This window comes from Acanthamoeba castellanii (genome assembly GCF_000313135.1).
Source record: "Acanthamoeba castellanii str. Neff unplaced genomic scaffold scf7180000084774, whole genome shotgun sequence".
NCBI classification, from domain to species: Eukaryota; Discosea; order Longamoebia; family Acanthamoebidae; genus Acanthamoeba; species Acanthamoeba castellanii.
In genome coordinates this window covers 194,714-209,554 of record NW_004457384.1, presented here as the reverse complement: position 1 = coordinate 209,554, position 14,841 = coordinate 194,714, and the positions used below count along the sequence as shown (strand labels likewise).

General features: G+C 58.8%; 5 protein-coding genes across 5 annotated transcripts, besides 2 other annotated features; 2 read left to right on the top strand and 3 right to left on the bottom strand.

The window, feature by feature from the left end:
* Positions 1-477: 477 nt before the first annotated feature.
* ACA1_276650 (IgA-specific serine endopeptidase) lies at positions 478-2,345 on the bottom strand (the record flags this gene model as incomplete). Its single annotated transcript, XM_004337404.1, has 3 exons — positions 478-1,609; positions 1,696-2,154; positions 2,308-2,345. The coding sequence occupies 3 exons, from the start codon at positions 2,343-2,345 to the stop codon at positions 478-480; spliced, it is 1,629 nt and encodes a 542-aa protein (XP_004337452.1).
* Positions 2,346-3,052: 707 nt separating this feature from the next.
* Positions 3,053-3,693, top strand: ACA1_276640 (uncharacterized protein; the record flags this gene model as incomplete). Its single annotated transcript, XM_004337403.1, has 2 exons — positions 3,053-3,296; positions 3,539-3,693. The coding sequence occupies 2 exons, from the start codon at positions 3,053-3,055 to the stop codon at positions 3,691-3,693; spliced, it is 399 nt and encodes a 132-aa protein (XP_004337451.1).
* A 229-nt stretch (positions 3,694-3,922) lies between these two features.
* ACA1_276630 (K+ channel tetramerization subfamily protein) lies at positions 3,923-6,534 on the bottom strand (the record flags this gene model as incomplete). The annotated part of the gene is made up of 5 exons (XM_004337402.1): positions 3,923-4,575; positions 4,678-4,801; positions 4,901-5,346; positions 5,436-5,819; positions 5,979-6,534. 5 exons carry the CDS (start codon positions 6,532-6,534, stop codon positions 3,923-3,925), a joined length of 2,163 nt encoding a protein of 720 aa, XP_004337450.1.
* A 295-nt stretch (positions 6,535-6,829) lies between these two features.
* On the top strand, positions 6,830-9,417 carry ACA1_276620 (DnaJ domain containing protein; the record flags this gene model as incomplete). Its single annotated transcript, XM_004337401.1, has 4 exons — positions 6,830-7,202; positions 7,279-8,303; positions 8,384-8,975; positions 9,065-9,417. 4 exons carry the CDS (start codon positions 6,830-6,832, stop codon positions 9,415-9,417), a joined length of 2,343 nt encoding a protein of 780 aa, XP_004337449.1.
* A 2,080-nt stretch (positions 9,418-11,497) lies between these two features.
* Positions 11,498-13,231, bottom strand: ACA1_276610 (Ankyrin repeatcontaining protein; the record flags this gene model as incomplete). Its single annotated transcript, XM_004337400.1, has 7 exons — positions 11,498-11,796; positions 11,867-12,013; positions 12,109-12,252; positions 12,353-12,424; positions 12,480-12,723; positions 12,833-12,982; positions 13,109-13,231. The coding sequence occupies 7 exons, from the start codon at positions 13,229-13,231 to the stop codon at positions 11,498-11,500; spliced, it is 1,179 nt and encodes a 392-aa protein (XP_004337448.1).
* Positions 13,232-14,645: 1,414 nt separating this feature from the next.
* Positions 14,646-14,651: a sequence feature (Protein overlapping with rRNA (ACA1_276500, ELR15434.1) was converted to a misc_feature.).
* A 17-nt stretch (positions 14,652-14,668) lies between these two features.
* Positions 14,669-14,733: a sequence feature (Protein overlapping with rRNA (ACA1_276500, ELR15434.1) was converted to a misc_feature.).
* Between the last annotated feature and the right edge of the window lie 108 nt (positions 14,734-14,841).

Sequence of the window (14,841 nt, the reverse complement as noted above, 5' to 3'; positions counted from 1 at the left end):
TCCTCGGCGGCGGCTTCCTCGGCCTCCTGGCGCTTGCGCTCCTCTTCGGCGGCGGCTTCCTCGGCCTCCTTCTGCTTGCGCTCCTCTTCGGCGGCGGCTTCAGCCTCGAGCCTCTTCCTCTCCTCCTCGGCGGCGGCGGCCTCCTCGGCCTCCTTCCTCTTGCGCTCTTCTTCAGCAGCGGCGGCATCCTCGGCCTCCTTGCGCTTCCGCTCCTCCTCGGCAGCGGCGGCCTCTTCGGCCTCCTTCTGCTTGCGCTCCTCTTCGGCGGCGGCCTCCTCGGCTTCCCTGCGCTTGCGCTCCTCCTCGGCGGCGGCCTCGGCCTCGAGCCTCTTCCGCTCCTCTTCAGCAGCCGCGGCGGCGGCCTCCTCGGCCTCCTTCCTCTTGCGCTCCTCCTCAGCGGCCGCTTCGGCTTCGAGCCTCTTGCGCTCTTCTTCGGCGGCGGCGGCCTCTTCGGCCTCCTTCTGCTTGCGCTCCTCCTCAGCGGCGGCCTCCTTCCTCTTCCGCTCCTCCTCCTCGGCGGCGGCGGCAGCGGCGGCCTCTTCGGCCTCCTCGCGCTTGCGCTCCTCCTCGGCGGCGGCTTCGGCTTCGAGCCTCTTGCGCTCTTCTTCGGCGGCAGCGGCGGCCTCCTCGTCCTCCTTCCTCTTGCGCTCCTCTTCCTCCTTCCTCGGCGGCGGCGGCGGCCTCCTCGGCCTCTTTCCTCTTGCGCTCCTCTTCGGCGGCGGCTTCAGCCTCGGCCTCCTCGGCCTCCTTGCGCTTCCTCTCCTCCTCGGCGGCGGCGGCAGCCTCCTCGGCCTCCTTCTGCTTGCGCTCCTCCTCGGCGGCAGCGGCGGCGGCTTCCTCGGCCTCCTTCTGCTTGCGCTCCTCTTCGGCGGCGGCTTCAGCCTCGAGCCTCTTCCGCTCCTCCTCGGCGGCGGCAGCGGCGGCCTCCTCGGCCTCCTTCCTCTTGCGCTCTTCTTCGGCGGCGGCCTCTTCGGCCTCCTTCTGCTTGCGCTCCTCCTCGGCGGCGGCTTCCTCGGCCTCCTTCTGCTTGCGCTCCTCTTCGGCGGCAGCCTCCTCGGCCTCCTTCCTCTTGCGCTCCTCTTCGGCGGCGGCGGCGGCGGCTTCTTCGGCCTCCTTCTGCTTGCGCTCCTCTTCGGCGGCAGCGGCGGCGGCTTCTTCGGCCTCCTGGCGCTTGCGCTCCTCTTCGGCGGCGGCCTCCTCGGCCTCCTTCTGCTTCCTGTCCTCCTCGGCGGCGGCGGCCTCGGCTTCGAGCCTCTTCCTCTCCTCCTCGGCTGCGATAGCGGCGGCCTCTTCAGCCTCCTTGCGCTTACGCTCCTCCTCGGCAGCGGCGGCTTCCTCGGCCTCCTTCTGCTTCCTCTCCTCCTCAGCGGCGGCAGCCTGCTCGGCCTCCTCCTTCCGCTTCTGTTCTTCCTCGGCAGCGGCGTCGTCCTCGGCGGGCTGCTGCTGCTCGTTGGTAGTGGCGGTGGCGGCGGCGGTGCCCTCTTCGGTCTGCTCCTGCTGGGGGCTCTCGTCCCCGGCGGCGGCGGCCTCGGCGGCAGCGACGGCCTTGAGCTGCGCGAGCGTCACCGCACCGCCCTCCTCCTCCGGCTGCCCGTCCTCCGGCTTCCACCTGTGCCACCGCATGCGCCGCCACACCGGACAGGTGAGCCGCACGACACACCACACACACGCACACACACATGAGGCGTAGAGTACGGGACGGGGAATTCGGAGGGCTGGCGCCGGAGGGTGGGTCGCGGGCGGTTCTTGGTGCGGTGGACCAGGCTGCCGCTCTCCTCAGTCGTCGTGGTCGCTGCCTTCTCGCGCTCGAGCTCCTCGCGGGCCTTCTGCTCGGCCTCGTCCTCGCCCTCGTCCTCCTTGCTCTTGCCCGGCTCCTCGTCCGCCGCCGTCGCCTCGGCCTCGGCCTGCTTCTTGGGCGGCTTGCCGCGGCCCATGCCGGGCGGACCGCCCGACCCGAGCAGTGCGTTGAGGTTGAGGCCCTGGCCCAGCGCCGCGACCTTGCCGCCGCCGCGGCCACCACGACCACCTCCGCGGCCGCCGCCGGGGGCGGCCATGGGGATGGAGGCGCCGAGGGAGCCGGCAAGAGCGGCCACGTTTTTCCCGCGCTTTTTGCCGCCGGCTTGCTCCTGCTGATCCGTCTTGGGCGTCTCCTCCCTGCAGCGTAGCGGTGGAATTGAAGATGAGATTGATAAAGAATGGGCAGGGAGAAGATGATGAAGAGGTTGGGTGTTATCGCAGAGAATCAATTAAATTGCTACATTCTTTCTCAAGCTTGCAATTTTTGGATGAGGGATTTGGCGGGCGTACGTCTCGGTGGGGGTTTCAACGATCTCTTCGCTGGACATGTTATGTAGAATTATGTGGTGGATAAAATCGCTAGGATGCGAAGGATCGGTCCCTGGTCAGAGATTGGAGTGTTAGTGGGAACCGAACGAACGCGACAGTTCCACAAGAAAGCCTGCTCTTGATGTAATCGAAAGATGTTGTGGCCCCTTGGCCCAAGACCAGGACCACAAGGCCTGCAATTTCGGAGTGGGCGGAGTAATAATAATGAATTAATGGTCTATCCTTCAGCAAGACGCAGTTCACGGCCCCTGGGGAAGGAGGCCTTCTTCGCCAACGTGGCCGACCAGAACAAATTGCAAACGATAAATAAGAGGTGGCATAATTCTGTACATGTTTATGGTACATCATAAATAGCGGTGGCGTAAGAAAGGGAAGGCGATCGAGTCAGCACTTGACGCAGCAACAGCACTTCTTGCGGATGGCACGGAAGCACTTGAAGATCTTCCACCGGCACGAAAACGACAGGCAGCTGCAGTGCTTGTTCACCTTCCTCGCGTGCTTGGCTGTCGTCAGCGGTTCCTTGAGGTCTTTCATCTTTCCGCTTCCTTCTTGTCTCCACCAGAAAGTGGCGTTGGCCTGCAAAAAATTGCCCAACAACATTAGCGCCCACCAATCAGTGCCTGAACTCTTTGGCGCCTTTTTTTGGCGCGAAAGTCCGACAGAACGCAGGCAAACTCTTTTTTGTCCATCTGCGGGGAGGACGAGAATGCCGGCACCCGAAACCTTAGATGAGCTTCGACAACTGCAGGCTATCCCTCACGACTTCAGCTGGGTCGTAGCGGACAAGATTGCAGGCATGTGCCAGCCCACATCTGTGCTCCAGCTGCTACGATTGCAGGAACAGTTAGCGGTGAGGGTGGTGATTAATCTCACCGATCGCGACATTCATCGAAATGGGCTGCACCTGCTCGGCGAAGGTGCACCCCAGTTGCTGCACATCCCTCTTCCCGGTACGTTCCTATCTTCTCCACAAGTCGGTTGCACTCTGACGCGAAAGCGTCTTGGCCAGACTATTCCTGCCCAACAAATGCACAACTCGCACGCGTTGTAGATGAGGTGCGAAGTACCTTAGCCGGCGGCCAAGCCGTTGCCATCCATTGTTGTGCTGGTCTGGGTAGAACAGGTAAGCCACTAAATGTTGTTACTCACTACACGCCCTCGCGATTAACTTTCAGCTTCTCCACGTCTCCAGGGATGGTAATCGCGTGCTACCTGGTGGCCGAAGAGGGCTTCGCCCCTCACGAGGCCATCCAGCTCGTGCGGGAGAAGCGGCCTCACTCGCTGGTGTGCTCAAAGCAAGAGCTGGCCGTCCATCGCTTCGCGGCCTACCTCGACGAACAACGCTGACCCTAGGTGGCGCACCGAAGCTTTGTCTCTTTGTGAGATAGAACGCTGTAAATAGCAAACATCAACTGAAAATGGGAGCATAGGCTCCGTTGTTCACACGTCAGCCAAGTGGGTTATATAATGCAAGTTATATTCAGTCATGGTATCGTGGGCCCTCCAAAAAGGTCGGATTGGCTGTTCTAACCCGTTTCACACTCTCGAACCGGTCGTCCTTCTTGACTTGTGCGCGTCACTGGCTCAGGCTCCTCTCGCTTCGCGTGCGTGCGTTGGGGCCACCACCACCGGACGCGTTGTTGTTGTTGTTGGTCGCAGCGGGCGCGTTGTTGGTGACCGTGGCTGCGGCGTACATGTCGCGGTACTCGTCATCGTCGCTGCTGGCCGTGTCGTCGTCGTTGAGCGAGACCGGCGGCGATGACGTGCGGAGGAAGGTGTAGATGTCGATCTCGTCGTCGTCCTCCTCCTCGTGCTTGTCCACGGCCAGGTACACCCGGCAGGTCTCCCGCTGCCCGACCACCTGCCGCTCGACGCGCCGCTCCAACAGCACGGTGCCCAGCGAGATTATGGGCTCCGGGAAGAAGTCGTCGTTGATGCTGAGGGTCACGACCTCCTCCTTCTCGAGGGAGTAGGTGGCCGTGCGCTTGATGCTGTTCATGAGGCGGTGGTGCTGCTGGTCCTTCTCCATGACGGTGATGGTGACCTGGTGGTCGTCCTTGAAGTTGAGGCGGTGGTACTGCTTCTTGCCCATCCGACAGTGCTGGTTGGAGAACAGCAGGTCCGTCGGCGGCTCGAACGAGGGGAAGAAGTGGAGCGTGTTGCAGTCCACGTGCTTCTTGTCTCGCGGCGATCGCCAGTGGATCTGGATCGAATTATAGCCAAACGAACCTATGTGCGTCGTGTGCGTGTCGCGTGTGCGGTGGCGCGTGTGCGTGTGCGTGGGTGTCAGCAAGTAAAGGCGACGCTGAACGAAGAAATGGGGTAGCGTACCCATAAGGATGGTGGGCTTCCTCTGGAAGTTGGACCGGATGAGCAGCCACTCGCCCTCGATGACCTCGTACGTGTTGTTCACCTTGTTCTGCACCTTGTGGCGCGACGTCGTCACGATCGATACCTGCCCTCCCACACGCCCCCACAAACTCATAAAGGTCAGCACTCCATTCAGCAGACGAAGCAAGCACGCGTGACACACACAAACACACACAACACACACCTTGCCGTCGCGGAAGAAGCGGTAGTACGCGAAGAAGTCTTCGCCGTCGCGGGTCTTCTGGACGTAGACGCCGTCGTAGCGGAGGAAGTAGGACCGCGCGTTGGGTCGCGCGAGCGAGCAGCCGAGCGGCGACGGGTGGTACACCGGTGGTCCGGCCAGCTGCGTACCCACCGGCGGCGCGCCGTCGGCGATGCTGTTGTTGTTGAGATCGATGAGGTAGAAGTGGGCCTCGCGCTCGACGCACATCTTGGACATGCCGGGCGGCACGCGGAGCTCGCCCGTGCGCAGGTAGGAGAGCAGCGGCTTGAAATACTCGCCATCGCGGTCGATGAAGTAGTAGCCCTCCTCGTCCTTGAGCGTGGCGAACATGTGGGAGAAGAGCGTCGTGAAGAAGTTGTCGCCTCGCGACACCAGAGTGCCCACTGTCGTCTCGTACTTGACGCCACCTGCGCGACCGCCCACACAGCACGAGATGTGAGTGGACACCGCACGACACGACACACGACACACGACGCACGGTGGAGATCACGCGAACCGATATTGAGCTTGACGATGCCGCTCATCTTGGGAAGGTCGTCCCGGTCGGAGACGGGAGTGGCGAGAGCCCAGCCGTCGACCTGGTGGTACTGGTAGCGGGAGGGCTCGAAGTAGGGATGCACGAACGGCGCGGCCGGGGCCGACGACGATGAAGACGACGACGACGACGACGAAGAAGTCGTGGCACGGGGAGAGGGAGCCCTCGACGCAGAGACCGATGATGTCGGAGACCGCGAAGTCGCCGAATATGGTGTCGTGCTCGGGGCATTCGATGAAGACGATGATGTCGAGGAGGAGCCTGATGATGATGACAAACCGTTCGCGTCCCGCTTCGTCTTGCCGGGCGCCAAGGCCGATGACGACGCCGCCTGTTTGCTTGATGCTGATGAAGAAGACAAAGAGGAGGAAGTAGATGGAGCAGAGGAAGGCGGGGAAGCAGCAGGCACGGAAAAAGACACGGACGACACGTCGGAGGAGGAAGAAGGAGAGGAGGAGGAAGAAGACGACGACGACGCGGGTGGTGGAGTGGAGCCAGAGATACCGGGGGTGGGAGTGGTCTGGCACGCCTCCGATCTCTCGACGAGCATGACCTGGCGCGAGGCGGAAGAAGATGAAGAAGCAGAGGAGGAGGAGGAGACGGAAGAGATGGAGGCGGTGGAGGAGGACAGGGGAAGCGAGAGGGAGGCCAACATGGTGCTACACGCCGACGAGAGCGAGGCCGAACGTAGCCGCATCATGGGCCGCGACGATGACGAGGAAGAGGAGCTTGATGAGCTTTCCGTGGTGGGGGCTTCGCCTCGCGAGTGGACTGGAGAGCCGGCTGTGGATGGAGGGCTGGGGGCGGGTGTTGGCTCGGGCAGCGAATTGGAGCGATGGCTGTTGATTTCGGGGCTCGAGATGGAGAGCGAAGCGTTTTGTGAGAGGGCGATACGGCTCTTGAGCTTCTTCAGGCCCTTTTTGTCCTTCCCCTTCTTGTTCTCCTTCTCGCCCTTGTCTGCCTTCTCCTTCTTGCCACTTCCTCTCTTTCCATTGGAAGGAGATGATGGCGGTCCACCGCCACTCTCCTCCTTTGATGATGATTTGTTTCTTCTCAGCATACCTGTCTGCTTGACTTCCTCCTGTCGTAGATCTGCGTTGTTGATCTGAGAGACCGGTCCTTGTAACCTTCACTGTTGAAGGTTGACTGACGGCCAAGACCAAAAACGTTGGCTTTGGCCCTCTGGCCCTCGGTTCAGCCCGTACCTATCTGTTTATCTGCATCAACAGGTGAAGAAAGCAAACCACCAGCAGGGGACAAGAGGTCCGTAGGTTCTAAGAGGTTAACGCCTGATTGCTCTCCATCCAGCAATTCCCTGGCACAAATCTCGAGCTTGAGATTCGCGCTATTCTGCCATGGCGGCAAAGGGTGGCAAGGGGGCGGCAGCACTGCTGGCAACGACCAAGCGAAGCTGCAAGTCGTACTACGATTTGCTTGGGGTGCCGGCTACAGCCCATCTCGACGACATCAAGAAGGCATTTCGAAAGAAGGTGCTGTTGCTCCACCCAGACAAAAATCAGGATGCACCCGAGGAGGCGGCAGAGCTGTTCAGCCTCGTGCAGGTGGCCTACAACACCCTCAGCCAAGTGGAGTTGAGGGACAAGTACGACGCCAGCCTGCGCGCCAGTGGGGATGAGCGCCTCACGCCGCTCATGCTCGAAGGCAACGAAATCTGGCAGGCCTTCGAGGTCATGGACAAGTTCAGGACGCAAGGCTTTGCTGTCCTCAGTAAGCGCACCACCATCTTTTGATTTGATTTATATCGATAAATGTGTAATTTAATTTAATTATTTATAACGGTCAGGCAAGGTGGACGAGCTGGAGCGGCGGTACAAGATCCCAGCGGGCCAGCTGCGCTTCCGGGAGGGCGTGCCGTGCGCGGGCTACGAGTCCGGCTGCCGCCACATCCGGCGCCTCAGCGCCGCCGATTGCACCGGCCTCGTCGACACCCAATCGACCACCATCACCTCTACTACCACCACCACCACCGCCGCCGCCACGACTCCCATCACACCTCAGCCGCAAACAAACAAGCCCGGCGCAGCGAAGCAGGCGCCGACGCCCTCGAGTGCGGGGAAGAAGACCAGCAGCGATGATCAGCGTATCTTCCTGTGCCACCGCCACAACTGCCTGCACATGTGCGCGGGCGACCACTGCACGGCCGACGAGCAGATCTGCCCCGTCTACGCCCTGTGGCTCGTCGAGCGGTGGATGGACGCCCGGCGGCGGCGCTGGGACGCCATGTTCGCCCAGGGCGAGTGGAGCGTGCAGGTGAGCCACCGCCCGGGCGCCGGCTGCGGGCTGCCCTACTGGTTCAACGCCAAGACCGGCCGCTCGCTCTGGGTCGACGAGTGGGAGCGCGACGATGTACTGCGCGCCCGAGACGACTATGACCGCCGGGCCGCCGCCGCCCGCGTAGTCCGTGACGACAGCCACGGCCACGCCCATGGCGATGCTGCCAAGCAGAGCGAGCAGGAGCGCCTCACACCAGTGTCGCCCGAGCTCGACACCGCGCCTCGGTCGGCCAAGATCACCACCAGCGACGCGCCAACGAGGCGGCCTGCAGTGTCGACAGAGACTGAAAAAGAGCAGGCAGAAAAAAAGGAAGAGGGAAAGGAGGAGGAGGAGGAGCGGCACGTGTGTACATACGAGGTGTGCCATCGGCACGGGTACGAGGAGCTCGACCGGGACGTGTGGGTGTGCCACGTGGGCAGGGCGCCCCACCTCTGCACCCGCCTCCAGTGCCACCTCACCCGACGCGAGCAGAACGGCTCCGTGGTCTGCTGGGCCACCCGCAAGCTCTACGCCGCCGGATCCGGCGAAGAGGAGGTACACATCCCTCCTTCGCGTGTGTGCGTGTGCGTATGCGGTGGTGCGTGTGCGTTTGGTCACTCACGTGCTGCGCATAGTACGCGATCGGGGACTACGAGGCGTCGGTGCTGTACGAGGACAAGGAGGCCAAGGCTCTGGGCGTGACGACCAAGACCCTCACCTACGTGAGCGAGACGACCGGCGAGGTGGTGACCGCCGAGGTCGAGGTGCCCCGCGGTCTGAAGCTCAACTTTGCCGGTCCGGGCCTCATCGCCTACGGCGGCCCGGCAGCGTCGACGCTGGGCAAGCGCGGCCGGCTCGAGGCTGCGGCGGTGGAGGACGAGGTCGAGCTGGACCCCGAGCGCGCGCAGGCCGACGAGGCCAAGCTGACGCAGAGGGACATCAAGCGGATCAAGCGGCTCGAGCTCGACCTCAACGAGGAGAAGCGACGCGAGCGCGAGGAGATGAAGCTCACCGAAAAGGAGGACGTTGCGCCGGAGGAGGAGCCGCGCGAGGACGAAGACGAAGACGATGTCGTCGCTGAGTCTGAGCAGCAAGCGGCGGTCGCTGATGAAACGAAGCGGGAAGAAGCGGAGGTCGAGCCAGCAGCGCCGGCCCTGAAGGCCCCGCTCCCGCCATCGCACGCCCGATCCCGGCTGCGCCGGATGATGGTCGAGAAGGAACAGCAAGGTACGCCGACCACTGTGCAACCTCTTTCCCTTCTCAAAGCTCACGTAGTGTGTGCGGTGTGTGCGGTGTGTACGGTGTGTGTCGTGCAGTCAAGCAGGAGCAGCGGGAGAGGGAGGAGGACATCTACGCGCACGCGTCGGACACGATCTATTCGATCTACGGCGGCTCGCTGGATCTGGTGGGCCACCGGAAGGAGGAGGAGTGGGAAACGATCCAGGGCTTCGCGGGCGGCTTCGAGGGCGTGCAGGAGGAGGAAGAGGAGGAGCGCGACGTGGAGACAGAGGCCAAGGAGATGAAGGCCCTCCGCCACAAGAAGCTCGAGTACAAGGCCAAGCAGCACGTCGGCCTCATCGAAGGCGCCAAGAAGAAGGAAAAGACAGACAAGAAAGAGCACCACCAGCCCGACGCCGCCTCCGCTCAGCCGATCCCGCGACGACACTGACGCGGCTGGCTTGGTCTGGAACAAGACGTGCTTCGAAAAGACCACAAGCCGCCACGATCTGCCAACTGGAAAAGGATGCAGGCAGGACACTGGGATGGGTCTATCAACAAAACAGCAAAAACAAGGAGCTGCGTACGGCAAGGAGGAGGTTTACGTCTGCGAGCCGCGATCTCTGTCTTTGTTGTTCGTGTGATGCTCACAGTGGAGCAGATGGTAAATAACCGTTCACAGATGCTGTTCTACCGTTTTCGTTCAAGCTGCTCCCATCTGCCCGCCGCCCGTGGCCAAAGAAGGCTGCGGCCAAAAAGGAGGATACGGCACGGTGGATTCCCGGGTGGTCGCCCACCCCAGTACTAACACCGCCTGGCGCAGCTTAACTTCGCTGTTCGGATGGGAAGCGGTGCTTTCTGCGCAGTATGGCCGTATCCATCAGGCACGGGTCTCTCCATTCACATGCTAGAGTTCGACGGGGCAGCAAGCACTAAACTCAATACATGTGTTTGTGTTGCCCACAGCTGCTCAGTTGTGGTGGCTTCTCCATGTTCATGTGTATCCAGTGGGAGAGGGCAACTGCAGTGGCTGAGCATCCAGAGCACAGCTTTGCTATGAAATGCTCTGTTGCAGGGACAGTTCAGGGTCGGGGCTGCACCTGACTGTTTTGATTGTGGAACCTAATTAATCTGACTGTTGTTTACCCAGTGCCTGCCATCACCCCCCAGCACCTACCATCACCCATGAATTCCAGCCCTAGGGAGGGGCATGTACCCTGTGCAGCAAATATTGATTGTCATGGCTGCAGTCAAGAGAATTCCTCAAATTCTTGTCGAATTGACTGTCTACCAACCTTTTTGGGGGCTATAGAGCAGTGTAGTCATGATCTCAACCCCTAACACCAGCCAATGGCACACCTCACTGTGTGCACTTTTTTCTCAACTACTCCTCAAAATCAGCAGGCCACAAGGTCACATGCACACATCATCACAGATTTTGGTCTGAGTCCAAATTGGCAATTTAGATATCACTTGACATCTTACAACCTTGTCATCTGGTCCAGGCATGGCCTATGACTGATTTGAGTGATGCAACATCATTATGGAAAGCTAAACCATAACATACTTATGCAAGCAAGGGCAAGAAATTTGTAACTTTGACCTTGTCTTCCTTTTATTTTTCCTGGTGATGCTGTTTGAGGTGCTAATTGCTCCTTCCATCAATGGGCCTGGAGCAGCAAGACAGCCTCTGGGCCAATCTCAGCTCTTGGGGCAGAGTATCAGCTTTTGCCAGAATACTGCCCTGAGTTCAGCCCTGCAGAGTGCCTATTTAGCATCTCCACATGTCATTTCATGTGTGAGATATTAGTTGACCTCCATTGTCAACATTTTAAATAAAATAACCCTCCCAATGATGCTGTCATGGTACAGCTCATGTGGACTTCATAACCAAGTGTTCATGGAAAAGGGTCAGTGACCCTTTTTGCTTAGCACAAAAGTCAAGTATTTGTACAAAAAAGGCCACCATTGGGCTGTTTTTCATGAGGTTGGTGTAAGATCAAGGAAGGCTTGTTCTCCTTGTTCATGAAGTTTGTTTTTCCTCATTTTAATGAATTCAATTTCATTGGAGAGAGTGAGATTTTGCACACACAGCTTGGCCAGATCTTCTTGGGCATTGTAAGTGTGACACCACATACTGTGGCATCCTTATCTAGTCACTTGACTAACACTTTGGAATTAGTACAATGGTTACCCAAGAACAGCACCTGGTGTGAAATGTTAGTTTGTACGATAAAATAGGAGAGTGTGCCTAATTTGATAGATGAGGCGAGCAAGGGTTGATGGATACGGCCATACTGCGCAGAAAGCACCGCTTCCCATCCGAACAGCGAAGTTAAGCTGCGCCAGGCGGTGTTAGTACTGGGGTGGGCGACCACCCGGGAATCCACCGTGCCGTATCCTCCTCCTTTTTTGCAGCAGCCTTCTTTGGCCACGGGCGGCGTTCCTTTTTGGCCGCAACCTCTTCATCTGCATTCACGCGACCACATTTATTGTGTGTTGACTGATCCTTGGTGGATGCTGTCCGGCGCTCAGTCGGTCTGATCCACCTTTTGGCCGCGTAACCGGCGCGATCGTCGGAGCGGGGCGGTGGCCTCCTGCTGGTCGACACCCTCTTCCTCGTCCTCCTCGTTGGCAGCACGTGATGTGCGTCGTTGTTGCCGTGTTGGCTTGCTTGGATCCGCATCAGCGTCTTCGTCGCCATATTCGGCGTCCTCCTCCCTGCGCTGCCGCTTGCGCTGCGCCGCTCGATCCTTGCGTTGGCTGCGTGCCGGGTGGCCGAAGAACTCCTCCACCAGCTCGTCGTGGCCTTCGTCCAGCGCTGCCTCCTCTGCCAAGACGCGCGTGTGCGGTCAGCAGCAGCACCACATGATGACCGTTGACACAAAATGGTCGTGTACCTGGCGTGCGCTTGTCGGCGTCCTTGACTCGTGGATTGGCGCCATGCTGGAGCAGGAGCCGCACCACATCCGCGTGGCCATTGCATGCCGCCCACCACAGCGCCGTCCGCTTGTCCTGGTCCTTCCTCTCCACCATCTTCTTCATGTCTGCGAGCCGCGCGCAATGTTGGTTTGGTGTACACCATCAGCAAACATCAAACATCAAACGTTGAACAAGAAACTGCAAAAAGCAGACAGCAAACCTTTGCCCAAGGCGCTCAGATGTGCAAGAAGGGCCTGCACGATGGCCGCATGGCCCTCCGACGCAGCGAGCATGAGCGGCGTCTTTGCGCCCATGTCGGCTGTCGTGGCGTCGGCTCCCTTGGACAACAGGAACGTCACCGTGTCTGCCAGGCCGCCGAGTATAATAGCAGTGAACATTGTCAGCCAGACACGCTCGACCCTAAGAAGAACCGGCGGCAGCCACGCAATGTGGGGCTCTGGTACCAGTATGTCCGTTCCACGAGGCGGCCATCAGCGGCGTCTGCATCTCCGTGTTGCTCACGTCCACCGGCGCCCCTTTCTGATCGTTGGCCCAAACAACAGCAACACTGCTTAGTTAGATACACAGTACCTAAAGTGTGGGCGTGGCTTATGGTGAAGGGGCGCGCATTGACCTCGACAAGGAAGCTCGCTGCTGCAAGCTCGCCGGCCGCGCAGGCGACGAGCAGCGGGATGCGCTTCTCCTCGCTGCGGTAGGCGGCCCCCTTCACCAGGCCGTGGCTGGTGTCCACCAGCGAGTCCCCCAGCAGGTAGAACTTGTGCACCGCGTTGGCCTTCCCTCTCCCTCGGCCCTTCCCCGCGACTCCCGATTCTGCCTGCCCACACGCATTACCGCACACGCACACAGAGGCCTGAGTCGGTGTGAAGTTGGCGTGGCCGTGGTGTGTGTAGTGTGTAGTGCGTAGTGTGGGTGTGGGTGCGTACCTTGTGCCAGAGCTGCTCGATCATGCGAATGTGGCCGCGTGACGCGGCCCACACGAAGCGATCCATGGTCGGGTGCGAGTATGCGATGCGCTCGCGTTCGCGCTTCAGGCCCAGCTCCCGGCACGCCCGCAGCTCGGTACACAGGTTCTCCTGTGTGCGCGTGTGGTGATGCGTGTGCGTGAGTGTCGGGTCGCGTTGTGTGTGGCGTGCGTGGCGTGCGTGTTGGGTCACGTTGCGTGCGTGCACTGCGTGGCCGGATGGGGGGGGGAGGCGCACGGTCCAGGAGAGGTCGGGCAGGCGGGGTTCGGGCCGCAGCAGCCGACGGTACCACAGGCGGGCGAGGGCGGGGTGCGTGGCGAGGGCGAACCAGGCGCGGCACACGAGGGCCGCCCCCTTCATTACGTCCTCCAGCGAATCGAGAGCTGCCAGAACCCCCACCGCCACCTCCGGCGGCAGCCTCGACACGACGTCGAATCGTTCTTGCATGGCCGATGAAGAAGAATCTCTTGTTTGATATTCTATTTTCTTCTATTTTCTTGTTTGGTATGTACAGAACAAAAGGAAACAGTTTTCATGGAAACCTCATGGCAGGAGGAGCCCTTATTGAAGGTGTGGAACGTCCTCCATGTGGTGGGGCATGGTGTTGGTGCCTTGTGGTTGTAGCTGGAGTGAAAATAAATGGCCAAAAACACCTAGTACAGTTCAGTTTGGTGAAGTATGACCTTGTGCTCCTTTGGAATGAGAGGTCACAAATGACTGTGGAAATCTTGTTGTGCTAAAATCATGTGAGATTCAACATGTAGGTGACAACCAAGAATATAAAACCAGACACTTACTTTATTGTGTACATGATTCAACCAAGTGTTCCCAAAATCTGAGAAATTTGAACAGAAAATGCAAGAAAAGACCTTAAAAATGCACAACATTCAGCAAAATTGCAATCCAACACACATCATGTGTTGGATGGGAAATCTGTACATAAAAAGGGATTCTGTGTTTGTCATTCCATCTTCAATAACATCCTCCACTTCTGTACATATTCTGAAAATGATGCCCAAGCTTTCCTGGATCTGTACACCAACCTCATGAAAAACAGCCCAATGGTGGCCTTTTTTGTACAGATACTTGATTTTTGTGCTAAGCAAAAAGGGTCACATTTTCTCACTCATTATGATGGTATTTTATTCCTGGTTCTGTGGTAGCTGCAAACGTCTAAAACTGCGCAAAAAAGTTGCGGGACAGGGAAAACCGCTCTAAAACAGTGAAAACCGAAATAGAGCTGGGGTAAACCGCGTTTTAGCGCGGAATACCCTGTAAAAAAATTTTGTAGAAGTTTTAGCGTTTGCAGCTACCACAGAACCAGGAATAATCTGCCATTTCTCAAGATGCTCCCAATTTTGTCTTGTTATTGTTAAATTAACACCATTTTTGTGTTGTACAAACCATTTATATGGGCTTAAACTCACAAATGAAATCACTTTTCAAAATGACTGGACCTCTCATTTCAAATGACCACAAGTTGGTCCTTTTTCACTTACACTCATTTTGGATGATTGGGCCAGGGGTTATTCTGCACATAATAGTATGAATGCACATGCGGGAACTGACAGGCACCTGGTCCAAGCACACTTCTGCAACAAGAAAATTGCCTAACCTCTGGCCAGGGTACAGCCATTGAAGGGATTTTCGTATAAAATAGGAGAGTGTGCCTAATTTGATAGATGAGGCGAGCAAGGGTTGATGGATACGGCCATACTGCGCAGAAAGCACCGCTTCCCATCCGAACAGCGAAGTTAAGCTGCGCCAGGCGGTGTTAGTACTGGGGTGGGCGACCACCCGGGAATCCACCGTGCCGTATCCTCCTCCTTTTTTTGCAGCAGCATCTTCTTCTGCATTCTGACCTGGGCCAGGCCTCTGCTGCAGGAATAGTATCGTGAGTCAAGATGTGTCAAGAAAGTTTGTGTGTGCCTTGTTGGGGGTTCGTGCTGCAGGAGAAAACGCTTCTCTCC